This window comes from Anoplophora glabripennis, unplaced genomic scaffold (genome assembly GCF_000390285.2).
Source record: "Anoplophora glabripennis isolate ALB-LARVAE unplaced genomic scaffold, Agla_2.0 scaffold681, whole genome shotgun sequence".
NCBI classification, from domain to species: domain Eukaryota; kingdom Metazoa; phylum Arthropoda; class Insecta; order Coleoptera; family Cerambycidae; genus Anoplophora; species Anoplophora glabripennis.
In genome coordinates, this window is record NW_019416759.1 from 172,775 (window position 1) to 200,557 (window position 27,783).

Consider the following 27,783-nt stretch of genomic DNA (forward strand, 5'->3'; position numbering starts at 1 on the left):
AGATATTGCAAAAAAATGATTTCCATTCCTCCCTCTTCAATGGGTCCCTGTGCCCTTAGGAAGCATTTCCGGACCCATGTTCATATGAACTTTTTTACTTAGTTTTGATCATAGAATCGGCCTGTTCAGGGTTGGCAGCTAATTATGAGACACCCTGTAGGTATATGTAAATTTTTATCAAAAACTAATTTGTGTCGAAATTAGTAGAGAACCAGTTCTCTAATTTCCCAGGGTCTCTACTGTTAATTGCGGTTAAAGAAAATCTACTATTCAGATTTAACTTGTCATTTCTAATTACAATTATTGTGATTCTTAAATTTTTTGGTGAAAATTAAAATGAATCATATTTCGGTTAGAAAACATGCCATCTCAAATTAAGCTTTGAAGAAGAAAACATTCTAGCTCACATATTTAAGTAAAAACATGCTATCTCACTTTGACTAGAAAGAGCGACCGAAATTTTCGCCCCTTTGTGAGACCTCATAAATTTACTCCAAATGTGTGCCAAAAGATAGTCTTTGATGAGACTTGAATCATCTATAAGTTTAGATTGAGGCTGCATTTTGTTTTCAAGTTACGGTTTATTAAAGTTGTCATTTTTACATGGATTGTTATAGGGTTTTCAAAGTCGTTGATTTAAAATCAAAGGTTCGTTAATCTCTATGACTTCAGATTCTGGGAAAGGTCTTCAGAAACCTTTCCCAGAAAGGTTGACGAAATCATTGATTTAAAATCAAAGGTTCGTTAATCTCTATGACTACAGGTCATTTGGAAGTCAAAGAATTAATCTTGGATTGTTAGTTTATTATGTTATATGAGCAAGATATATCGCCAATTTGAAGGAAGTATGTAAGTCTCTAATTTCAATTCAGTAGTTGGTTGACCTGTATCACGTCAGATTCAAGCTCAATTGAGGGATTAATAACGAAACCATGAAAAAAAAATGTGTATTAATCACAAATTCCTAACCTATCTTCGAAATTCTTCATTTTTCTGAAGCTTTTCAGTCATTTCATGAAGACCGAAGGGTGATGAAGCAATTCTAATAGCAAATTCGTGCTCAGCGCGAAAAAGTACTTCGGAATACATATGCCACATGTGAAGTACAAGCGATTTTTTTTTAGCGGTGTAACCTCGATCCAACAATCCATGTAAAAATGACAACTTTAATCAACCGAAACTCGAAAACGAAATGTAGCCTCAAGCTAAAACTTATAGACGATTCAAGTCTCATCATAGACTATCTTTTGGCACACATTTGGAGTAAATTTACGAGGTCTCGCAAAGGGGCGAAAAATTAGGCTTTTTTTCGGTCGCTCTTTAAGTTGGCACATTGAATGATTGAAACTGTGCATTTATAATAAACTTATATAATATATTTTTCAAAAAGTAAGGAATATTTATGTTCAGGTACACTGTTTATTTTATTTTTTTTATTCGACATTTTTCAGTTAATTTTGTTGTTACTGTTATAAATGACAAAATTGTTAATTAAAAAAATAGAATAATATGCAGTATGCTGCAACACGTACATTACTCGATGTTTTTTGAAATAACAAATTGTAAAAAAATAGTGTATACCTTAATATATAAAAATGTTTATTATTACTAAAAATTATTCGGTTTTTTTCATACAAATTTGCTTTGATATAAAAATTAATAGCGCACTCTTACCTGATTTATAGTCACTACTCTTACTTTTATTAATAGAGTTAACATAATAACCAGAATATAAATATAATGTATAAAGTTGAATGATATGTATATTTCAATGCGACGGGCGCATATGACATGCACGTGCACATTTCCGTAGTTCCCCATGCACACATGTTTATCATCAGCAGATCATAAAGTACCGGTAATAAAAGTGTGGCATACCTGCATTTCATTTCCAAAAGTCTATGCAAGGACGTGGCTACCGTGTTTTTATTGAGGTGCAGTAAAAACGATTCAGACCCGGAGTTTGGGGCCTAGCCTGGTCCACTATATAATTATTTTTATTGGTCTGCCATTAGGCATACAAAATTATTTTCAGAATAAAATATGCATCCCAGATTTTGTGAAAAAGAAAAATAAGTGTATCAAGAGTAGCGACTATAAATCAGATAAGAGTACGCTATTAATTTTGATGTCAAAGCAAACTTGTATGAAAAAAATCAAATAATTTTTAGTAGTAACAAACATTTTTATATATTAAGGTATACATTATTTTTTTATAATTTGTTATTTAAAAAAATGCCGAGTAATGTACGTGTTGCAGCATACTGCATATTATTCTATTTTTTTAATTAACAATTTTGTCGTTTATAACAGTAACTTAACAAAGTTAATTGAAAAATGTTGAATAAAAAAATAAAATAAACAGCGTATCTGAACATAAATATTCCTTACTTTTTGGAAAAATGTATGTCGGAGACAAGGGGGTAGTTAGAGGGTGAAGTTCCTCTGAGGATTCCATCAAACTCTAAAAAAACTCAGGATAACGTGCACGGTTTATTAATGATTAATTAAACAAGGTTTAATGCACAATTATCCAAATATTACAGAACAAGGAACCAACCCTCGCAACATATAACAAAAGGCTAATGACTATTGACTAAGTTTGTCAGTTGCAAGCTAACTGATCCATTTTTTGTGTCGCTCACAGGTTCCCAGCTTTATTTCGTTCGTCGGGGGGGTACCCCCCAACGCGTTCCCAAACCTCGAACAGTCGATGGCTTGACCAATAAAAAAAGCAACTAAGAACACCATATAAGCCAATGTTAGAATCGGTGACGGTTTCAGTTATTTGCTGATACTGCTGATTTGCTGATGCTGCAGATTCTGCAAAGTTATATAAGTTTATTATAAATGCACGGTTTCAATCATTCAGTGTGCCAACTTAAATTTCTAGTCAAACTGAGATTACATGTTTTTACTTAAAGATTTGAGCTAGCATGTTTTCCAAGCTTAATTTGAGATAGCATGTTTTCCAACCGAAATCTGAGATAGCATGTTTTCGTACTAAAGCGTCGATATCATGATAATAAAGCTAGGAATCCATACCATTTTTGCATGCATATTTCAAAAAGTATCCATTGCTCAAATGTAATGAAGAAAAAAAAATTGAATATTTACTGATTTTAATCAATTATGTTCTATTTCATCTTAAAGTTTACATAAACAAGCACCATATCATGATAATGTGATATCTTGTAGAAGCATTAACTCGGGCGCTTTTGTAGGGTTATATAAAAGTTACTTGTGACCAAGGGTAACCTTTGTTGGTAGCGCAAACATGCCTAAATGAATGTTTCTACAAGATATTGCATTATTGCAATAATGCAAATGCTCCTTGTAGCACTCCTCTTTCTAGAAACCTTCAGTGATGTGTGTTAGAAAATAAGTAATGTTTTCTAATGATTTTGAGATATCTTGTTTATTTTTTTTTTATGTTTTATTGTACAACCTCTGATTTTGAAAAAAAAAATGTATAATGTACAATATTTATAGTTTTTTAAGTAATAGATATTAATGAATGAATTATATATAAATTGCATTATTCAACTGAGTATTTAATAGTAACAACTAAAGCTTTTGTAGACAACAAAAAAACACGTACACTTAACCAGAGTTTTCTAGCTAATAACATAGAATGGGCTTGGTAGATATATGTACATACTAACAAAATGATAATTTCCTCATCATTATATTAAGTCTTGAATCAAGAAATCTGCAAGAGCAGTAATTTGCCTAACTAAAATTACAAAAAAAAAAAATTAAATTTGTCGTTTATTTGATTCAGAATACTTTAAGGTTTTAGAATTTAAGGTTGTGCAAGAATTAAGCGTACATAATTACCATTTAAAATAATAATTTTGAAGTTACAAAAATTCAAAATTAGTAATTTTTTTATTTTCTCAGTATCAAGAAAACACTAACATATTCAAAAAATCTTATAACAACTTAGATCTGGAATATATTATTGGAATATAAAGATGAGGATATCTTGAAATATTATGAAATTAATAAATTTCTTTTCTAGGTGTTTCTCTTACGATCAAGCTGTCCAGAGGGCTACGGCCCACGTCGTAGCTGCCCCTTCGCCACCAGAAACAAAAGAGGAAAATATAAATGGCTACATCTATCACCCAGATCTATTAGACGATCCAGAACTCATAGCTGGAAAACATCGAACATTATTAACATTCACGTCTTACATGACATCGGTAATTGACTATGTTAAACCATCAGACTTGAAGAAAGAAATAAACGATAAATTTAGGGCCAAATTTCCACATATACAATTGACCTTAAGCAAATTGAGAAGGTAAGAAGTTTTAATATAGAAAAAAAATCTTTTCTTTGGAGATTAGAGTCAGTGAGAATTTTTTATTTCCTCTATTTTGATAATATTATTTAACCAGCGAAATCTTACAAATTTATGCAGTGCGTCTCAATTTAAAGGTGTACAGGCCATTATGATAAGTAGAAAACAAATGAAGATTAAATATTTTTTTATAAATGAAAACAGAAGCCGCTTATAGAATATTTTTTAATTTGGAGTTTTCTTTTGAACAGGACAGGACAAACGTATGAAAATTCTTCAAATAACATATTTTTGAAAATTCAGAAATAAGAAACTACCCTTTAATTTAGATAAATCATCGTTCACGCCCTTTGGCATATCCACAACTCGCTGCATGCTGTTAGAAATGAGCAATTTCCCCAAATTATTTTCGCAGTGTTTTCTGTACATTTGCTTAGTTTCTCCACTGTGTACATTTGAGTCTTATGTATTAAATATTTCATGTATAATAACCCCACTAGTAAAAATCACATAGATCAGACGACCTTGTAAGCCATGATAATATAGGCCCATTGCGATCTTTTCCTACAGTATTGAGTGTAACTGAATGTGGGTCATATTTATATGAGGTAGTCTTTGATCTTTAGAAGTTTTTTCTCAAATTCATTGAGGACTTCCCCACTACTGGAAAGGTTAGTGTAACCTCAAAAAACATGCTCTAATCGCGAGTGTATACCCAATTGGGAACTAGGACATGCATTGTTGTACAGGGTGATTCACAAATGGTGATCAAAAATGAAACCTCGTATTCTTTGGTGAATTTTAAGGGAAGTCTTTCCTATAAAGTTTTTATCTTCGTTAAAAAAATACAGGGTGTTAAACTTCAAAAAATATTTTTATTTGTTTAAATAATTTAAAAACGAGTTAGTGAAATACAGTGAAAATTAGTTATAACGACATTGCTTTATGCGACATATTGGATATAACGACAGAATTTGAAAGACCCGATTTAATCCTATAGAAATACCATATTGAAAACATCGTTTACTACGACACCATTTACAACGACATTTCGGATTTAGCGACGCGTTTTTATACAGGGCGTCTCATAATTAGCTGCCAACCCTGAACAGGCCGATTCTATGATCAAAACTAAGTAAAAAGTTCATATGAACATGGGTCCGGAAATGCTTCCTAAGGGCACAGGGACCCATTGAAGAGGGAGGAATGGAAATCATTTTTTTGCAATATCTCTCAATCGCGTTGTGATAAATGAATGAAATTTGGTATACACAGCTAAATTTTGATGAGCAATTTGATGGACTAATCCATTTATTTCCACAAGGTCCATTGGGGTGGGTACGGNCTTCTTCTGATCCATGTTCTGTTAAATTTTGATCTTTTATTGCATTCAAGAGATTGTCATCTGTGTCATCGTCTTCCTCATTTACTCCAATAATTTTAATTCTTGGATATTTCAAATTTGGTTTTCTAATATCATAATCCCCTGACATTTCCTCACATATTTTATTCTGAATTTTCTCTCGAGCTTCTTCATTCCCACATCTTATTACCACTTGACCCCGATGCGCTTCCCTCAATCCAGCAACTCCAGCACCTAATCTACTTGGATCAATCTTCTCCTTAATCTCTTTTTTTGTTTTATCACTACTTTGTACTTCCTTTGGTTTGACAATTAAAACTGGGTCTTTGCTATTAGAAGTATTTTTCCCATTTACTTTATTGCCTGTTACTGTCTGGGAGTATAATGGTTTTGTGTTTACATTACTTTTTATTTCTATCACTGCTGATTCTATAACATTACTCTGTTTTGTACTTTTTTCTTCTAATTTCTCAAATTTTTTTGTCAGCATCAGTAGTTCTTCAGTGAGAATTTCTATCCTATTTGTTTGCTTCTTCACCACTGTATTGAGCTTCTTGATTTCCTCTATTATTTCTTTTTTTGGTTCATCTTCCAAGCAATTTTTACAATAGAACTTCAAAATTCTTCCTTTTATTAACTTCATGCATTTAATTTCTGATGCAGTCAATCTTGAACACTCTGTACATATCTTTGCCTCACACTGATCACAGCTCCACAAATGCTCAACATTGAAGTCCTCCCCGCAAAGGCCACAGTCTGCCATTGTTATATTAATGTGATCATCACCCCAATATTTTTAGGTTTTTCAATATCTAAATTTAATTTTATACACTTGACACCCTCTATAAAAGTACTCAACCAAAGTAAGTCTTTTTGTGCTTTATAAATTTCTTCTTGTTCTTTTTGCTCACATCTCACAAAAACTCCTCTTGGAATGTTTTTGCCCTCAAGAATACTTTCTCAGCCACTAAAATGCACCATTGTAGCAAGTTTTTTCACCAAATACAATTACAATCTTCTAAAAAATTCTTAAAGCTAAATTTGTTGTGGTGTTATTCAATTGATAAAAAGGAACTTAAAAACAAATAACAACTGCAGAAAAACACTCTTTCAAACTCGAGCAACACCATACCACATGTCTCTCTATTTACTTTTTCTTCTACATTGGTAGAAGTGGCGTACTATTTTATTTAGAAGATCATGCCACCGATACCCTGTATCTCCGCCACTAAAACATGTAAATTTTAGGACAAACCCTCAGATTTTGGACAATAAATACATGTGCCCAATTTCAAATTATTTCACTTACTAGTTTTTAAATTCTTTAAAAAAATTAAAAATATTTTTTTAATGTTTAACACTCTGTATATTTTTAATGAAGCGTCCTAGATAAAAACTTTATAGGAAAGATTCTCCTTAAAATTCACCAAAGAATATGAGGTTTCATTTTTGGTCACCATTTGTAAATCACACACAATCCATAATATCGGAAATTTGAAAATAAAGACAAACACACCGTACTTGCTCTAAATACTTCTTAATTTACTATAAAATTAAACTAACAATAAAAGACAACATTGCACTAGACAAATCTTATTTTGATTTCAATAAAACCTAGTACTTACGCATAAAAGTTGTGAAATTGCCAACCATATTACAAACACTTCACAAACCACTAAACTGAAAATTAAAATAAATCGAACAAAACAAGGCGGTGACCTATTCTACCAATTTCGTTATACATAATTAATACAGTGGCTATATGCAAGACAGTGGCGACAATAGCGACTAAACCCCGCCCATCCACCATGTTGCATCCAATGTCAAATTGAAAGTAACTTTTATAAAAAATAAATTAAGTACAAAAGTATTTTTCTTTTAAATTTTACGCACAGTTTTAGACAAATAACTCCCTTGGAAAGTGATTTTAAATAATGAATGAATATAGAATCTACTTGCGCAATAGGGAAGGATAAATATATAATAATAACTATTGGTTTATATTTTCTAGTCAAGTAAATTTAAGCATACCTACATTACACAATGAAATTTATTGGGTTTACATTAGAAAAATGAATACTTAATACTAGTGATAGTATTTGTTACAATAAATGTCCAGCAACACTTTTACTTGCAAGCTTTTTGCATGCTTTTTGGAATTTTTTGGAAGCTATTTTTAATCGGAACATAATAAATCTTTTAACAATTTTATTTTTGATCTGATAACAATTTGGTAGATCTAAATTTAAACCAGACATTTCTTTTAAGAAAAACTCTTTTAAATTTGTTTTGTCAAGATTCAACCGCAAAAAATGTTGTAAAAATAGGTACCTTCCATCTGCAAGAAGAAACAAAATACCGCTTCATTGCAAAAAAGACTGAATGTTCTCTAAATCTCTTAATTATGTACGCTAAATTTTGAACATGTTTTATAGATCGGCGTTTTAGAACCAACAGCATGCAGACAGTTTGTACAAGTTTTTGACGTTTTAACGATACTTTGGGCAATATATCGGCACACATTATAAAGATAATTTAATTCACTAAAACTAAGATTAAATTTTAGTTCTTCTATGTTAGCAGGAACCTTAACTTCCTTATAAGTAGGACTTATATTTTTTTTAATATGGTGTCCAAAACGCCTGAATGAAATTCACGGTCTTCGTCTTCATGAAGCTTCTGCAGACATTACAACTATCCTTTAGCACAGAATACCCAATAGTTTCACTAGTAATCACCAAAATTAAAATAAAACAATACAAATATTGAATAACACCATAAGAACGCTCCTGACACCATGATATTTCAGATGAATTTGACAATGGATGCAACATGGCAGCTAAAATCACGTGAACCAATTAAAAATGATACACTCTATTGTCGCCACTGTCTTGTATAGTCACTGTAATAATTAACATTGGCCATTTGTTTTTTTTTTCTGCCTAGTGTCCTGCTGTCATATATCATTTGGATTGATGTAAGTTCATTTACACTGAAACTAAAAACAGCTTTAAAAAAATTGTACCAAATACTTTTTGTTAAAAACTTGAAATGATAAAAAAATATTTCAAATCTGTCAAATTAGTAAGTATTTCTATTTAATTTTTATTATATACGTTTTACAAAACAGCAAAAATAATAATTTGTTTAAAACATAAATTAGTTTTGCTTACGTTTAATAAGATTTGCTAATCCACACACCATAGTTGGTTAATATTTAATAAATCATGCAAAATATATATGTTTTTTTTAAAAACACTCGTGAATTTAATGCATTGACAAAAAATATGGTGACAAATAACATTGTCACAAAATCATGCAAGGAAAAATTGTTTTCCATCGCAGTATTGCTCTCTGCAACTCAGAGGATGTTTTATAACTCTACCGACACAGAGCAGGCACGTGTAGAGGATCTTAAAATAAACCGATTTGTTATGTAACGTTTTTTTCTGGGATGTACCTTTGAAGAGATATTGGCCTCTGAAGGTGAGTGTTAAATTTTGAAAAACAATAATATTTCAGCAATGCCTTAACAAATAACAACCAAATTTGGTACGTGGTTTGCGTTTATTGTTAACTTTAATTATTGGTAAAAAGATGAATTTGTTGGAAGCCCAATAAGGGCCGGACTAGGGATAGGGCGCCCTTAAAATGATATTGATTTTTTTATCAGTATGCCAATTATTAAATAGTTTAAAGGATTTTGTGAAACAGCGTCATTATTAATTGAATCGGACAAAAAGTAAAGTATGCAGTTTTACGACTAGTAGGCTATAATTTCATGTTACAGGGGTAATTTGATAGGTGTAGAATGTGTTATTAAATTTCTAACAAAAAAGATTGGTAACACAATTTTGCAAAATTGTCACTTAAAAAAAAAATAGGAACAAGGATAGAATTTGCATGATTCAGAATGTTAAAATTTCGAAATATGTACGTTTTTAGGGTTTATTTAATAGAAAATGCTTTACGTGAATTCAGTTTTTTTTTACTTATATTAATGGTCTATTATACACCTATAATAAATCTGGACACACTGTACAGAATGCATCTAATTTCAGTATAAAACGAGAAATGAAGAAGATAGCCAAGCACGAATGTAATATTGACCTACTCACTGTAGCTCAGGCCTATGTATATTTTGAAAAGCTCATATTAAGGGGACTGATTAATAAACAGAATCGCAAACTTTGTGCTGGAGCAAGCTTAATACTTTCTGCAAAACTCAACGACGTCAAGGGGGATACCTTAAAACTGCTTATTGAGAAAACTGAAGCCACTTTTAGATTGAACCGTAAGGAACTTATGGCATCTGAATTTGCCGTTTTGGTAGCGTTGGAGTTTGGACTACACATACCCACATGGGAAGTATATCCTCATTATCAGCGTTTATTGTACGATTCTTGACCACGGTTTTCTTATGTTTGCCTCACATTTTCCAAGTACTTTCCTTTTAATAATCTTGCCATTTAAAGTACAAATTTAATGGTAAATAGGTAATGGTTGTTTTAGATGCACATTTCATAAATTGCACGTTGTTTTTCATATTATTTTTTATTTTTTTGTTACTTTCTTGGATGTATATTTAAATCTAGTAATAATATGTTCTATTCTAGATAACTTAGATTGTAATTAGCCACCTTATTAACGAAAAAAATTACATTCAGAAAACCGCGAAAGTTTGGATGTTAGAGAATTTTCAGTTTAAATTGTAATGTTTTTGTATACATTGTAAAGTTTATCAATTTAAATAAAATAATTATCTACAAGTTATTTGAAAATGTATCCGCATGTGTATTATTAAATAAAAGGATAGCAGTAACATTATTTTCAGAATAGACAGAAAAATTCTGAAAATTTTATTCACCTCCCTCCACTTGAGGGAAAAAAGAAAAAAGGATTTGGATCAATAATAATAATGGTGGCTGGTGAACATTAAAAATAGTAATAGATTGTCGTATTTTGTTAGTGAAGCATGAGACCCCTGCTATTTTTTCATTAATAGTTTCTAGGCCCACATAAAAAACTTTCGTGATGAAAAATTTAAAACGAAATTATGAAATACAGAGTTAAAATATGACTGCTGACCCTAAGATTTTCAAAAGAGTTACACCTATAGGGGCAAAAAAAAAATTAATCAACTATTCAACGCAGACAGGTGTCTATTTTTCACAATATTAAGATTTCTTCATAATCACACCTATTTAGACTTTAATTTGATACTAACATTCCATTTTTCAAACATAATACTGCAACTTTATGAAAAATGAAATATTTGTGAACAATAACAAACCTGTTTATATCTACCAGTTGATTTTGACAAAAATATCATTTTCGAGATCTCAAGGTTGATCATTTATTGATTTGATTTGATTGATTGATTGATCAGGTATTTTAATTTTTTATTTAGCAAAACTTGTTCGAAATCTATCATAAAAATTTTCTTTCTGGGCCTAGAAATCAGCCCCTAAAAAATAATACGAATCCCAGTCTTCATTATCAAAATACACTTTAATTTTTATTAGCCGCCATTAACAGAGAAATGTCTATTAAAAATATACCTATAGGATTATGGATAATTTTATTATTTCTTGGGATAGTATCTTTTAATAAAAATATCCCGTGCTTTAGATAATTTTGCTAAAAAAGAATTAATTCTATTTTAAGGGCATCGTAAAGCTAACTGCATTTTTTTATAATTATGGTGTGGTGTGTTCTAAATATTTTAGATTTTACTCTCAAATAATGTGTAATAAAAGGGAAATTAACTTTATTTAGATTTAAAATAAAATTTGAAGGACAAAAGTTAATTTAATTTACCTGCAGTAAGCTGCAGATACTGTTTGGTGGTACCTATTATATCCTTGCCTTTATGAAGTTGATTAAGTTTCTGTTAATGTTTAAATGTTTGGTGTTATAAATATGTGCTAACATAATAATCGTAATATGTGTAAGTATGTAATCAATTTTTTCTAAATTCGTATAACAGACACTAGCAACTTTTGTGTAGGTACGAGGCATATACGCAAAGTAAGAGTACTTAATTTTGTAAAAATTGAAACGGCAGTATATTTATGAAAAATTTGCATATTTAGGTACATCAAACGCTATTTTTCGACATAGTCGCTTTCAACCCCAATGCACTTTGTGAACTTTCTAATACCTTCGTAGAAAAATCTCTCGACACCTCTCGGGCCCATTGTTTTACGGCACTGTAGACCTTATTGTCGATAGAAAACCTTTTTCCACCCCTTCAAAGAAGATAAAAGATGAAAATCAGAAGGTGCCAAACCAGGACTGTGAGTGGAGTGGTTGATGTTCTAAACAAATGAATCCAAGAGTTGGCTGTGTAGGTACGTGCATTATCATACAACAAGCACAATCCCTTCGTTAACATTCCCCTTCTTTTGTTCTGTATCACCATCTGTACTATTTTTAGAGTTTCACAGTACCGCGCAGCATTAATTGTTTCCCACTAAGGCAAAAAATCAGTAAAAAGAATCCCTTTACGGTCCCAAAATACAGTTGCCATGATCGGGCCGTAACAATGGTTTTGAATTTTTTCGCTGATTGTAAAGACGGATATCGCCACTGCATTGCTTGTCTTTTCCTCTCAGAGCTGTAGATAGCCACCCACGTTTCATTACCAGTCACAATACAGTCGAGGAATTGTTCACCTTCCATTTCGAAGCGCTAGAGAAATTCCCGTGAAGGTGCAATTCTGTTGGCTTTGTGTTGATCCGTAAGTTATTTTGCTACCAACCTCGCAGACAATTTTCGATAACCAAGTGTTTCAGTAATGATTTCATGCAGAAGAGATCTTAAAATTTGTGGAAACACTGTTTTCGTCTCGTCCAAAGACAATGGACTATCACCATGAAGCATTTCTGCAATCTTGTCACGATTGAGGGGCGCCCACTCTTTTGTTCAACATGAACATTCGTTCTGTCTGCTTTATACTCACACCAGCCCCATAAACAGTTTTGATTTTGTTAAAAATCTGGGGTCACGCCTTTCTCTTTGCAAGAAGAAACCAGAATACATTCCTCACCTCAGGTCAGGATTCAGAATAACAGTACCCATTTCAACACACCACTACAACAACAGTTCTCAACTGAGAACAATGAGCGTGCATTCTACTCTCAACACCTTAGCCTTGAATGCAGTGTTGCCAATTTTGTCGAAAAAAAAACGACAGCATCAGACCCTTACTTTGTGGATATGCCTCATATATGTTATGTTAATAAAATGTATGTATTATTTCACTATTCCGTATAAGTATCTTAAAGAATATCCTAAATGTTATATTCGAATAACATTTAATGTATAAACATTTATTATTATTCCATATATTGTCATTTGTCATCGAACCATAAATATATAGTAACAATTAATCTAAATTTCTTATATTGTTGAAGACTGTTCTAAAATTTGTACAGTTGAACAAATTTTTGAAAGACATTGGAGGTGCTACTATTGGTGATATTAATGCAACATTTTTTTTTCGTTTCTAGTGTAACTAAAAAGTTTGTGATATTCGATTTAAGAAAGTGTAATTTGCGACTAAGGTAGTAACTTTCAAGAATATTTTTAAAACAGGCGCTATAGTTTTTAAGAAAACGAGCTAAAGAGATGGTAACAGGTAGATGTGTGATAAATAAAATATTTTTTCTATATGTATGTTCATTAGTACTTTCTCCTTAAAAATATGTATACAGTAAAATAATCTAGGAATAGACGATTTGAATTTACATAAACATTTAGCTGTTACTACATACTGCGTGACCTAAACAATAGGTCATTTATTTAGCCCATTAATGTTGGAGACATCATATTGAATATTACTGAAATAGGCAAGAAATTCATTAATTTCATAGCAACCACTTCTACCATTTATGATATAACCTTATTTTTCCGAATTCAAATACTCTATATTTTTTTGTTCATATTTTAAACATTTCTGTTCTGGTTTAGTTCAAATTGAGTTCAATTGAGCAAAATTTTAAATATATTAGAATTACACCAGTTTTCTTTGGTGTTTATTTGTTTAAAATAAAAATTTCTTCCATAATAGAAAAAAATTTACTTTCAATTTTTTAGTAATTGTAAAATGTAAAATTTTCAGTTTTCATAAAATCCGAAGCTTTTATGCAAACTAATAATTTTTCATCTTTCCAGATACTAGACGGTTAGAAAAATTTTTAAATTTGACAGGGTGAAATATTAGCTAACTAGCAAAGAAATGAAGTGTTCCATTTAAATTTAGAACATTATGACAATTTAATGAACCAAAACTAATAGAAAATGTATTTCTTTATATTATTTCTATGCAGGATGGTCCCGAGGTAATAGACCAAAATTCACGGGTAGATTCCTGAAGCAAAAATATTGCGATTTAGCCGAACATACCTTAGTCCAAAAGTTGATAGTTAAAGAGATACAGGGTGTTAAATGTAAAATATTATTTTAGTTTATTTCCATTTATTTCTTAATAAATGCAAATATCTACACGAAATTTTGGAGTTTGGGTTTCTTTGAGTAAAGGAATTGAAATTTGTTCAAATTCTGGTTATAGTTCATAGAAGGCGCTAGCTGCCGTAGATTGAATGTGTTGAAAATGACATAACTTTTTTTACTTTAAGGGGGTCCTCTAGTTTCTCGATTGTTTTTTTACGGCTTTTTCAAAAATTTTTTACGGGCAAACCATTGAAATAATAAATCTCATTGTTTTTACATTATCTTTATTAACATTTAAATGAGCTTTACAAATTTTTTGAAGACAAAATATATAATAGAATGAAAGTTATAGTGGCCGACAGGAAAACATCAAGTGAAGGAGGTGCTTGACGGTGACCTAGATTGCGGCTGTTTTGCTTATCTGAAATCAAAAAACCAAACGGCATTTTAATCTTCATATTTAAGACTAGCGATTGAACTAGAATGGATTCTAAATTACAAAAATTAATTTTCTTATACACTTTTGAAAATTAAATTCTATTTTTTACTCATTTTTTCTTAAGTTTCTCGCTCGTAGAAAAAAAACTATCGAAGCAATCATGATAATCCTAGTTCAATCGCTGGCTTATAACATATTAAAGATGTTTTATAAATTTGAACAAGATCGGTGCAGTAGTTTCTGAAATATCGTGGTCACCGTTTTAAAAAATAGTGTTTCGAGAAAAACGCGTTTCAAAGTTCGCGCATGCGATTTATAATAAAAATTTCATCTCACCGTCAATCTGCTATGCCTGGACAATACAGTAAGCCTTCTTCTTCTTCTTGGAAGTCACGCAGAGCTGCTCCGTCTTCCCTTTTCACAATTCACAAAAGGTTCAGGTAGCAGTTAGATTTAGGGATATCAATATAATGGTCAGCGCCGCTTGGCTTTGCGGAGCAGCGTTGTGCACGCTCCGTATACCTGCTCCATTCCAGGGCCGTAACTTGTTAACCACTTCGAATATCGAAAAATCCTTTAGCATACATTTTCTACACATGTTGTAAATGTGATTTATGAAAAAAAAAAATTCGATTTTTTCGACCCGAGAAACTAGAGGACCCCCTTAAGTTATTAAATTCTTATTTTCCAACTTTTTTTACATAAAAAAGGCAAACTTTATGAAAGTAGCTGTCTCACACCGCTTCCGAGATATTTGGCTTTGCAACTTCCAATGCTAATAGTTGAAATAATAAAAATAATTTAGAAATGTCAAAAACGAGGGTTTATTTAGAATTAAAAATTGTAATGAACAGTAAAATAGTAAACATTAGTAAAAAATATGCCTTTTTGAAAATAATTGTTCATCTCTAACTTCAATACATTTATCAACGCAGTTATTAAAAGATTGTCTTATTTTAAAGTATAAATCCTTAACACGAAATGGCTTTGCAGTATTTAAAACCTGCTAAATTTCTTCTCGGGTGTTTATATTTTCTCCATAAACAACTAATTTCATTAACTCCAAAAACTAAAATCTCGGCATTCTATCTCACATTTATGTATATAAGTATACAATTTAAATTGTAAGCTAAGACTAAAACTTATTTTTAATTAGGTACGAATAATACTTAATACAAATTAGCATACAAATAAGCAATAAGACAAGTGGAAAACGTCGACTATTTGATTTTCGTCCAAATCCTATTTAAGAAACTTTACCGCTAAATTAATAATACCTGTAGGTACTTAATTGTAATTTAATGCAACAGCATTGGAAGTTTCAAAGTCAAACATCTCAAAAATGGTGCGAGATGGCTACTTTCATAAAGTATACCTTTTTTGTGCAAAAAAAGTTAGAAAATAAGAATTTGATACCAAAGACGAGATACCTTAAAGTACAAAAAAGTTATGTCGTTTTTAGCACATTCAATCTACTGCAGCTGGCGCCCTCTATGAACTTTAACCAAAATGTGAACAGATTTCAATTCCTCTACCCGAAGAACTCCAAACCACAAAATTTTGTGAGGATATTTGCATTTGTTAAGGAATAAATTAAAAAAAAACTGAAATTATATTTTACATTTAACACCCTGTATCTCTTTAACTATCAACTTGTAGACTAAGGTAAGTTCGGCTAAATCTTAATATTCTTGGCCGTTACTTCGGGACCACCCTGTATATGTTTTCTATATTATTTCTTTATTTCTAGTTATTTATTTATTTAAATTAATCCATTTCTTGACTGTTTTACTCATGTCTAATATGTTGTCTCGTCACTAATAAAAGCAGTTATACAGATGATCCTATGGTTTGGAACTTGGAACACCCAGTAGGTACATCAATTTTAAAAGTATAAGTGGATAGAAAAATGTGTATAGATGGAATTAATACAAAAATTTTTAGTTAACCACTTCATTTCCTACATAAAAAAATATGTACATTTATTTAATCTAAAAAAATAGAATTATACGATATGTAGTACCTAGTATGTAATGTATCGTCACAGGTTTACAGTCTAAAGTGATGTATGATATTAAGTATTTCAGTCACTATAGTAATAGATAAAAAAATCTGTGGTGTTGTCTTAATCATTCACAAACGGTATGAAATATATTAAGAAATACTTGTATTATTATAATTTCAATGTTATTGTGTAAAAATTAAAGACATTTTCATACATTGTGTTTTCCTTGCCTTAATGAAAATAAACTTCCTATAACATATACTTTGAATACATTCAATATTTGCAGTTAATTTTTGGCATATGATATTGATGTTTATAAATTTTTAAAAAACTACCAATTTTTCCATTTATATTTTGCCAATGAAACTTTATTTTTAATCATATTTCATGTATTTTACTCCATCTTCTGCATAAAATAATAATGATGGGTTAAATTCTCAACCGTCTGAATTTTTTTTTGAAATGCTTTGGTTTCCAAACATTTTACGTGAAATTTTACATCAGTTATGAGCAATGTTTCACTTTTTAAATTTTTTACTAAAATATTTTTTTTAATGTATTTCATCGCAAATTAATATAAAAAAATTGCTATAAACATATGTCAGGAAATTTTCGTACAGGGTGTTAAAAATTAATAGAAGTATATATATACATGGTTTATTTTGTAGCAAAAAAAAATAGAATCCAATTAAATAATAGGTTCTTTATTTCACTCCTATGGATATAAAAAACCTGGCTACCTATATTATTGTTATATCAATTGGTTTAGTGTTGACTCGGTAATTCTTAATTATAATGGTAAAATACAAAATAAAAGTACACAATCATTCACACATCACATAAATAAAAGTATTACATTGGGTCATTAAAATTATGACTCAAAAATTCCGGTATACTGCAGAAAGCTGCCTCAACTAAAAAAAAAACTTTTTCAGTTTGTACTTGAAAGCAGTGTTGCCACAGTGAAAAATGTGTGCAAGATATATACCGGGTGTCCTATTTTAATTGATACACGTAAATATCTCCTTAGAGAAGCCACCAATCGAAAAATGGCCTAAAGTAAAAGTTGTTCAGTCCAGATGCATACCTAGAATTTGACCTCGACCTCACCTTGAAGGTAAACTGCGGAATTTTAAATGGTACCCCCTACTTTTAACCTTGGAAATGGATTCAGCAGAAAATTTTACATCCGGTGTTATCACACCTTTGACCTTGAGGTCAAGGTCAAGATCACAACTGGTTTAAATAATTCGTCACCCCTGAAGCAGCCTCGGAATAAATTGTTGACCTCCAGAATCGATGGGATTTATATCAAGGTACTCAATCACGACCTTCGATTTGTCCTTGACCTCCACTTTGTCAAGGTCTCTCTACAAATGTTGCGAAAGATGTTCGGGATTGAATTTGAAGGTACACTTTATTTTCTTTTCTGCCAGGCCGTGTATTACGTAGATCAGATCTTGGGAAAACGGTAAATTTCTATCCAAGTACGCTGCAAAGTAAGGGATCAAATAAAAAGTTCAGTTGAAGATCAGGTGAAGATTTAAATCCAGAATACTAACGTAATGACAACATAATTCAATGGCTCACAAATAGTAGTGTGATATTTTTATTTTTTCTCAATTTTTCTCTGTGTCAGTTATACTTTGTAACGTACTCAGATGTCTCTTTTTTCAATTCTCAAGCGAAGTTATATACCTTCGTTGAGTAACAAGATATGTTTATCATTCTCCTCTCACTCATTCCTAGCATTATTTTTTCCTACAATTGTTATAGTTGACCTTCAAATGACCTTGACAAAGTGGAGGTCAAGGACGAATTGAAGGTCGTGATTGAGTACCTTGATGTAAATCCCATCGATTCTGGAGGTCAACATCTTATTCCGAGACTGCTTCAAGGGTGACGAATCATTTAAACTCGTTGTAACCTTGACCTCAAAATCAAACTTATGATCACATCCGGATGTAAAATTTTCTGCTGAATCCATTTCCAAGGATAAAAAATAGGGGGTCCTATTTAAAATTCTGAATTTGAGGTGAGGTCAAGGTCAAATCCCAGTGAACTGAACAACTTTTACTGTAGACCATTTTTTGACTGGTGGCTTCTCTGATGAGATATTTACGTGTATCAATTAAAATGGGACACCCAGTATATTGTAGAATTTGGTTCCTATAATTCTAATTATTCTTGCGATGTGTAGCATATTAATGATTACTGCTGTATTGAATAATAATTGGATAGATTTTTCTTAATGTAGATACAACAAAACAATGTAGAATATAAACACAAGATGTTAAAAAATTTTTAATTTGACAGTCTATAGTTTAAACCTGTAATAATTCGAATACACTTCCTCTGAATTGCAAACACTCTTGCCCTTGTCATATGGGTTGAATGTTGAATGGCCCTAGTTTAAATGTGGCATATGACATGTTCGAGTGAAAATATGCATGGTATGCTAATCAGCATGAGGTTCTCAACTAAGTCGCGAGTCCAAAATAATTCCTAAGAATTTAAGTGTTGCTGAAAAAAATAATAGGACCTAAAATGGAACCTTGAGCCTCCACATGTTTAATATTTCTTAATTCAGATCAGCATGCATTATAGTGGACTTCCATCTATCCATAAAATAAGATTTAATTAAATTAATACTGTTCTAGTCAAAATTATAACATATGTTAATTTACTTAAAAGAATGGAATGATGACAAACACAGTCAAAGGCCTTAGGTCATAAAAACAAACTTCAATAGGTATAAAGAATATTTTCAAAACCCTTGTATCAATTATTTGGGTAAGTAGTCATTTTATTAATGGCTAATAATGTTGTTGTGTTGTTGAACAAAATTATTACAAAAGCCATGTTGGTCTGGGGTATAAAGCGAAATGTTTTCAAAATAGAAAACTATTTGAGGTTTTAAAATCGTCATTTTAGTTTGCCTTTTCACCTAGATAATCTAACATTTTACCATTTATATTGGAAATGGCGCATTCTAGCAACATATGCAACAAGTACGTCCTATAAATAGCCTATCAGTTTTTAATCAATTTTTAAATAGCTTTGAAAAAAATATATATTGAGAGCATCTTGCAAATGACGCGTTTCCAGACACATGTTTATAGAAACCTTTTTATTAACCCGTGTCGCAGAATTTGCCGTTAAATTTGGTCAAATATTTTAGTTGCACCCCGTATATCTATACACAGCACTGATACTACTCTCTTCTCTAATCTCTATCGAGTTTTCGATTTACATGTAATTTTGTACTTAGTGCGCACTGAATATATTTTCGTCCCGTCCTTTCAATTCAAATAATGAAGAGTAGAAATATTTGTTATATTGAAATTTAAACTTTTAGTGGATTACACAGACCAATAACAAAGTGTATTATTCCTTAAAAAAATAGCTGAAAACAAACGTTAAACAATATAGCTACTCACATTACTGACTTTTATATATTTTTATAAAAAATATATAGGTATTAACCAAAGTTGTATACCTTTTATGGTTCCAAGATCGATTAACAAACTTTCGAATTTAGCGCTTGTTTTAATCTCACCCCATTTTTATGACGAACTTCTCCCTCCATACCAATACAGTTGATCAAAAAAGCTGGTTCCAATATAAAAGTTCGACACGTGTTATAATTATTTTATAAAAAATAGGAGATGTATTTTTAACATATAAAATATATATCATAAAATGGTTCAAGTAAGTTTATAGTGTTTTTAATTGATAAATCTCCTGCAAAGTTTTCAAAAATTAATATTTATAAATATAAAAACTACCCTTATTTTTTCTGTCATTGCTTTGATTTAAAAGATGGCGAACAGATTTTTATGCAAATGGACCCCTATACCATTTCATATTAAAATATAATTTTTGTTTTTGTAATATTACAAATACTTTATATTCTAACCTTAACATTTTACAAATTACTATTAGAATTACTTTTTTTTTAGGATAATTTTTCTTTGTATTACATATATTTAAAATCGGATTTTTGAAGTTTGGAAAACTATTATGTATTGTTATAGGCTCCAGGTATAAGTATGGCTCATAAAGATCTTCCGCAAGCATTGATATTATTAAACGAAATGAATGTTAGTGCCCAACATGTAGCCTCTCTTGTTGACAACATGATTCAAAAGGTGCGAAAAGGAGAATTATCAACTGATCAAGGTTTAAGTTTTTTAGAAATGAAATATAATATGTTATTAAGCTATCTTATAAATGTTACTTATGTGGTGCTGCGGAAATGTTCTGGTGAAAGAATAGAGGATGATCCTTGTATAGACAGACTAATAGAAATTAGAACAGTATTGGAAAAAATAAAACCAATTGAACACAAACTGAAATACCAGATAGATAAATTAGTTAAAACGGCAGTGACTGGAACAAATGCTGATGATCCAACAACATTTAAAGCAAATCCAGAAAATTTAATTGGACAGATGGATGAGGCGTCCGACAGCAGTGAGGAGAGTGATGAAGAAAATGAGAAAGCAGAAAAGAAAAACTATGATATTTATGTGCCTCCTAAGTTATCTGCTGTACATTATACTGGTAAGATTAAGCTTATTTGATTGATATTAGTAATTAAGTTTGCATAGTACTTATGGCCATGGTTAGAAAGGACTAGAGGGAAAACTTTTTATTCCGCTCATATATGCGAAAGAATTTTCTCATTAATAATTCTTAGGGGGACAAATTAAACTTTACAAAAATGTGTGATTCTTACCTTTTCGGATATGTTTTTGCGTAATGTCTAACCAGCTTAATTAGCATGCCAATTTGAATTTTTTATTCTTAGCATACTTACCTTTTTCGCAGCACCCTGTGTATTAAAAAGTAGATATTTTTTTCTTTCCTTATAAATCAAGTACATTAAAAAATTGCTACCAACCTAAACAATTCTCTTGCAGGTGATGAAACGGTGCAAGAACGAATGAAACGTCTACAGGAAAGATCTAAGAAACTCGCATTGTCTTCTTCGATTATGCAAGATCTTCGTGAGGAATATCTTGATACACCTATAGAAATAACTCAGAGTAGTAGAGCTCAACAGATCTTGTCAAAGCATCAGCAGGAAATTCAGAAGTACGAGGAAGAATACATGACCCGACTTCCTGTCACTAAATCTGAGAAACACAGGCGGCGGCAATTAACTACACTGGGGTCATTAGGTGATGAAATCACAAATTTCGGCTCTTCTCAAGGTACAGGTGGTAAGCGAAAAAGAAAGATACCAACTAAATCAAAAGGCAAACATTTCAAAAAGAAAAGGTTTAATTGATTTTTTGATGATTTCCAATTACTTACTACATTGGCAAACTATTTATGTGCAAACATATTTTAAATACCCCAGATGTTATCATTTTCAAAGCTCATTTTAATATATAGGCACTTTTGTTAAAAATTCAATTAAATGTTTTTTTTAATTGAGAAAATTCAGGAAGTAGTAACAGATGTCATTTCCTATAAAGATATTTTAAAATGTTAAAAGATATATTGAAAGTCGAATTCATAACAGAAATTGACTCTTATAACTGCCATACAAGGTATTTTTATACGACCTAATTTATATGTCCACTTCATATAATATTCTGATATACAGGGTGTAACTGAGAGGGGGCATATTTATGCAGAGGCTTCCTTTGACCTGTAGAAAATGGGCGTATTCAGACAAGGTCAACCGCTAAATAAAAACTGCTAGCAGGGCTGTTAATCAGCCGTTTGCATAATATTAAATAGAGTTCTTAGCCTGAGGCGATCGAAAAAGAAATGTAACCTTATTTTGTCAATATGTCTAAAAAAATCTTAATAATTAATATCAACAGTAGGTATGTATGTAGCCAGAGTATTTTTTCTTAAACTTGGGGTTACAAAATTTATCTATTCTCTTTCGATATTCATGTAATAAAAGCATAATATTTTCATGTTGCCGCATCAATCTCTCCTCTGATTGACCAAAGTTTTGGATATCTTGGTTTTTTATATACAGAAATTTAAAATTTTTATCTACATTCATAAACATGTATATCTTTACTTACCATCTATCAAGTCTTGCTCTTCCACTTGACTATTTCCAGAATTGTTGGACAAATTCTAGTTTATTTTTTCAAATTCCGTCGTGAAAATTTAATGAATTTTTTTTAACCTTTTCCTAGTAATTTTCATACTCCGCCACTGGACAAGTTAGTGTAACCTCAAAACGCGCATACACAATAGGAAACTGAATTGTTGTCAAATTTTATATTTAAAGTAAATCTTATTAAAATGCAAATTTTTAAAAACATCAGAATGTTTTTTTTTAATGTTCAGCGCTTCGATCACAGTGATATCAAAAAAATATGGTGACTTTAAAATAACATGTCACGAAGTTGTACAAATGGAGTCAGTTTTACCAAATTATTTTTCATTGTCACTTCCCAAAATGTAGGTTGATTTAAAAACAACTGGCAACGTTCATAATTAGAGACCGCACTTCGTTCGCACATCTCAGGTCCGTACTTCAGCCGACGATCTCAATATTTAAATATTCATCCATTCTTCACAAAATAATAATAGTGCCGGTTAATCGACAAATGCACCATGTTTATTTACCCCGCACGTGTCAAGGTCATGGTAGTCAGTCGACGGGCGGGGGGAACGGATTTCATTCCTATTAGACGGGACCATTGCGTGCTAATCATACGTAAGGAAACGGTATATATGCATATTTTTAATTATGTTAGATGTTAGTTAAAGTGTAAAAATGTCGCGTCGGCTTCCCGCTCGCTCTACGGTCGAAAACTGGATAAAAGATTACCCCGATTTAGAATTCGACAGAGCAGAACTAAGGTGCAAAATTTGTGAATGCGTTATATCGTGGAATTATATAACACGAATTGCGGAACACATAAACTCAGAAAAACACAAAGCTCGCGAAAGTAACAGTATGACCACCAGTGAACGACAAAATTGATAGCTAATGTTAGAAAATATTTTTGAAAGCACCAGCCCGGATAAATTTGTTCAGAGAAACTCTTCCAGGCGTACCACTACTTCCAGAACCTGTTTTGACACGTTGGGGTACGTGGTTAGACGCAACATCTTATTATTACGTACACTTTGACGGCATAAAAAATGTTATACAGCAATTGAATTCAAGTGATGCTACTTCTATTTTATGTGCTCAAAGGATATTTAACGATCCCACACTTCGTGAAGATTTAGCATACATACATTTTAATTATTCACGAATATAGTCAGTTATACGCCGTTTTGAAGTAACTGTGGCATCATCAGAATATTCAGTAAATAACATAGTAAATAATGTTTTGGACTTGCGACAGTTTATTTCCCAGTTGTCAGGACATAGTGCTGAACGTGTGAAGAAAAAAATTGATACCGTTTTGCAGAACAATCCGGGATTTTTAACTGTATGTCGCATATGATCTTTTTGAAGGTAAAGAAGTAGATTTTTCTGAATCCACCCTAAATATGCCATCCGTTAAAAATTATATATACTTGAAATATGCCCCAGTAACATCTGTGGACGTTGAACGTACGTTTTCGAAACTTAAATGGATTTTTTGCGGTAAACGCCACAACCTAACGCAGTTGGTTAGCTGAACATTTACAGCAGTTGCTGGTTATTCGGTTTTACTTCAGCACCGCAAGTGAATAGGTGTAGAGCTCAGTGTAGAGTGTTTTGTAAACTAATAAACTTAATATGAATCATGGTGGATATTATAAATCGTCAGTACAAGCTAAGACTTTGATTTTTACTTTTTATATGGTGTTTGCACCTCAGTTTCTACAGAGTTTAACTTAGCGTCCTGAGTCCGCCCCTGATAATGACGTCATGTGCGAATGAAGTGCGGTCTCTATTCATAATGCACTAATACGCAAATTCCAGGTGCCCCTAATACAAGAACTAAAGTGTATTTTAAAAAATAAATAACTATTTGATAAAAAAAAAAAGAAATTCAAATTTTATTCAGGTGAATACATACCCCTAAAAAACTTACCCCCACTTAAAGTTACACCCTGTATTCAGTCTATTTCTACTATTTTAACAGAAATTTGTACCTATGTGGCCATTCCTCCAAACCCGTTAATTGTATCATAACACATGTCATGTACCATATTAAGGAAATGAAGTACAATATGATCAAACTTAAAAAGTTAAAAAATAATAAAATAGAGCTTGTTTTTGTGCACATTATAATGCCGGATAAATATAATATGCCATATATATGCAAATAAGAGATTGCTAAAAATAATACTAAATATATTTAGCAATGCACACACTTGAGGAATTTAGCATACAAAAATAATGTAATAAGGTGTAACAGATCGAGCTGCTTATGTTGGGTAAATTATTAGGACAGCTTGTTTCTTAAACATGTATACTCTAATTTATTAACACACCATATACATTTTATATGGTGGAAACGATTATTAAAAATACACAGAAGGTTTTTTAAAACAATAGCGAATTTTGCTTTTTTAAAATAAATCACAATTTGCATCACAAAAAAATTATATACTTCCTGAATTACACTTTTTTTAATTTAAAAATAGATTTAAATAATTATTGCTTGTGCATATTAAGAATATTTTTGCACATATATATATTTGTTATATGAACTTAAAGAGCTTGAAACCCCAGTTGCCTATGGTGACCTTATGTTTGTAAGAATTGATTTGTAAAAAAAATTCAAAATTGCTTAGATATACATAATTATACAGTTATGTAATAAATATTAGTAAGTTTTAATTTTTATTAAACATTTTGGCATGGTACTTTTGATGTTTATATTCTTTAGTTATTTTCCTTTTTTTTATATTAAAAACTATCATAATATAGACTGAAAATATTTTTACAAATGTTATAACTTGTTACTATTACTCTTCTCATAAATTGTTTTCCAAAATAAAGTTTTAGTTTTGTAAAATAATTTATTACCTAAAATATATTTTGAACATTAACAATCAATTCAACAGATTGTAAAATAGACTCGAGTAATGATTGAATATTTCTAAATAATTTATAAAATTTCGCAAAAAATAAAACAAGTTATTTTTTAATTTTTAAATTAATAGGTTAATTATTGTTTAAATTATATAAAAAGTTCCGTTAAGTTTTCTTTGCTTTCTCTTTTATGGATAGAGAATAGTGTAATTGATTGTTAGTGGTATATTTTCTGTCTCGTGTTATTATGTTATTAGTTATCCAATAAATTAATAATATTGTTGAGTGCCACTTTTTATGGTTACTTCTTTTAAGTTATACAGCTTGTTGCTTTGATATTCAGTGGCAGCTGGTAAAAATTAAGGTGGTCATATTTTGATAATGAAGATATGGGGTCCCAATATCTTTTTTAGATGATGATTTCTAGGCAGAACATATACAGAATGAAATTGAAAAAAAAAATTCAAAAGAAATTCTGATTAGGAATTAAATAAGAAATTGCACATATATTAGAAGAAAAAAACTCCCATTATCAACTGGTAAGATACACTCAGGCATTTTCTTATTTTTCAGAAAAATTTTATTTCTCTTAAAGTTACAGCTTGATATAATTTTAAACTTAAATAAGTATAACTATGAAGAGACAAAAAATCTTCACTCAAAAAAATGGTATGTGTAACATGCTTCATACAGGGGCGGTACTTGACCTTTTTTACTGGTTTTCTTAAACATTAAAAGCTGATTCATGTTAGAATGAAATTTGAAAAAACCGTTGGACAAATTCCGGAAAAAGTTCAAATAATTTCAACTTTTTTAAGAATTTTGTTGATTTACTACAGATCTCAAACAGCAGTACTTAGATGTCATTTCCTCAACATGAAAATAAATAATTATTTAAAGAACAACAATAAATGTTTAAAATTAGTTTAAACGAAAGTAACTTCTAGTTTGTAATATACATACATCATTTGATGCAATTTATGACAGAGATTATACAGAATAACATCAAAGAATACAATTTGGTAAAAGTTCTGTAGAATTTTTCTGTAATACTTCCTTATGCCCATAACAAAATTTTCTAACTTAATTTAAAATTGTATTTTTATTGTAATCGCTAAAAGTTTTTTCAAATTGTAATAGGAAATACATAGATCCGTGAAATATGCCAGGGTTGTCAGGTTTTTGGATTCATCATGTTCTCGTAGAACAAACTGAAAAGCTTCACAAAACTTAATACAGTCAATAGCTTTGGACAAAACATATATCTTTTTGCCACCTCTCAGTTATACTTTTGAATGTTTTTCAATAAGCAGAACCCATTGAGTCTAGGTATATGTTGACATGTAATTCACATTTGATTGATAAAAACATAAAAACACCGCAGAAATAAGACAACCCCCAAATCCAAAAACAAAGGCTGTTCGGAAGGTGGCTACACTTGAAAAAACGCGGGCAAACACCCATTATCCGTCAACATTGCCAGTGTTTGATGCCAGGGATCGAACCCGGACCAGAATAGGAAGTCTGGACGAGAAATGCTTGCCACCGCATGCTCGACCGACTACGCTACCGTGGTGATGAGTTTTACTATTTTCATGTATTTTTATCTTTTCACTTAAATGCATCAGATCCCTTACTTATGTTTTCCTACAGACTTTTAGTTCATGCGCAACACCAAATAACACACAGAAAACTAATCTAGTTTTGTAAATATGTCTTTATTAAATTATCTTTTTTATGATTTTCTTCTACTCTGTCCAGCTACTTCAATACTTAGTAATTCAGGGGACGATTGTTGATAATAATTTAGTTTCACTTAACTCAAATTTTGGTTTTATTTAAACTTACTACTCGTATCTAAATTGGATCTGTTTCGTGAGCTTTCGGCAGCACGGAAGGTGAACCCCACCGAGCTTCGACTTATTCCATCGCTCACGCCTACAAGTCAGGATATGAGCTGTCAGTATTTCATTGGTGCCGATTCAATAATTTCTGAAAGCCACGGATTACTGCTGTTTTATTAAAGTTTGAGTTTGAGTTAGACATTGATTGTAGAACTAACTACAGACCCTTCATAAATGATTACAAGCCACATAATCGCCAAGCATAGGCAACCCAACATTGCGCGGATGGTATTGTCAACTAAAAATCTCGAAATCTTAGCGTCACCAATATTAATCAATCGTTTACAATGAACAATGACAACCGCTGATTGGTTGAATAAAATCTCATGAAACTTTACAGCTGG

At 31.1% G+C, this 27,783-nt stretch overlaps 2 protein-coding genes across 3 annotated transcripts in view; both read left to right on the forward strand.

Moving 5' to 3' along the window:
- LOC108912871 (CDK5 and ABL1 enzyme substrate 2) overlaps positions 1–10,447 on the forward strand; it is a 25,785-nt gene extending 15,338 nt beyond the window's left edge. For both annotated transcript variants that reach the window (XM_018718284.2, XM_018718285.2), the window contains 2 exons: positions 4,025–4,309; positions 9,734–10,447. In XM_018718284.2, coding sequence (XP_018573800.1) covers positions 4,025–4,309; positions 9,734–10,079 — 631 coding nt within the window. In that variant the 3' untranslated portion in view covers positions 10,080–10,447. The remainder of the gene's footprint in view (positions 1–4,024; positions 4,310–9,733) is intronic.
- A 9,729-nt stretch (positions 10,448–20,176) lies between these two features.
- LOC108912878 (neuroguidin) lies at positions 20,177–25,085 on the forward strand. Its single transcript, XM_018718294.1, has 3 exons — positions 20,177–20,284; positions 20,611–21,139; positions 21,499–25,085. The coding sequence occupies exons 1-3, from the start codon at positions 20,276–20,278 to the stop codon at positions 21,867–21,869; spliced, it is 909 nt and encodes a 302-aa protein (XP_018573810.1). The 5' UTR covers positions 20,177–20,275; the 3' UTR covers positions 21,870–25,085.
- Positions 25,086–27,783: the final 2,698 nt, after the last annotated feature.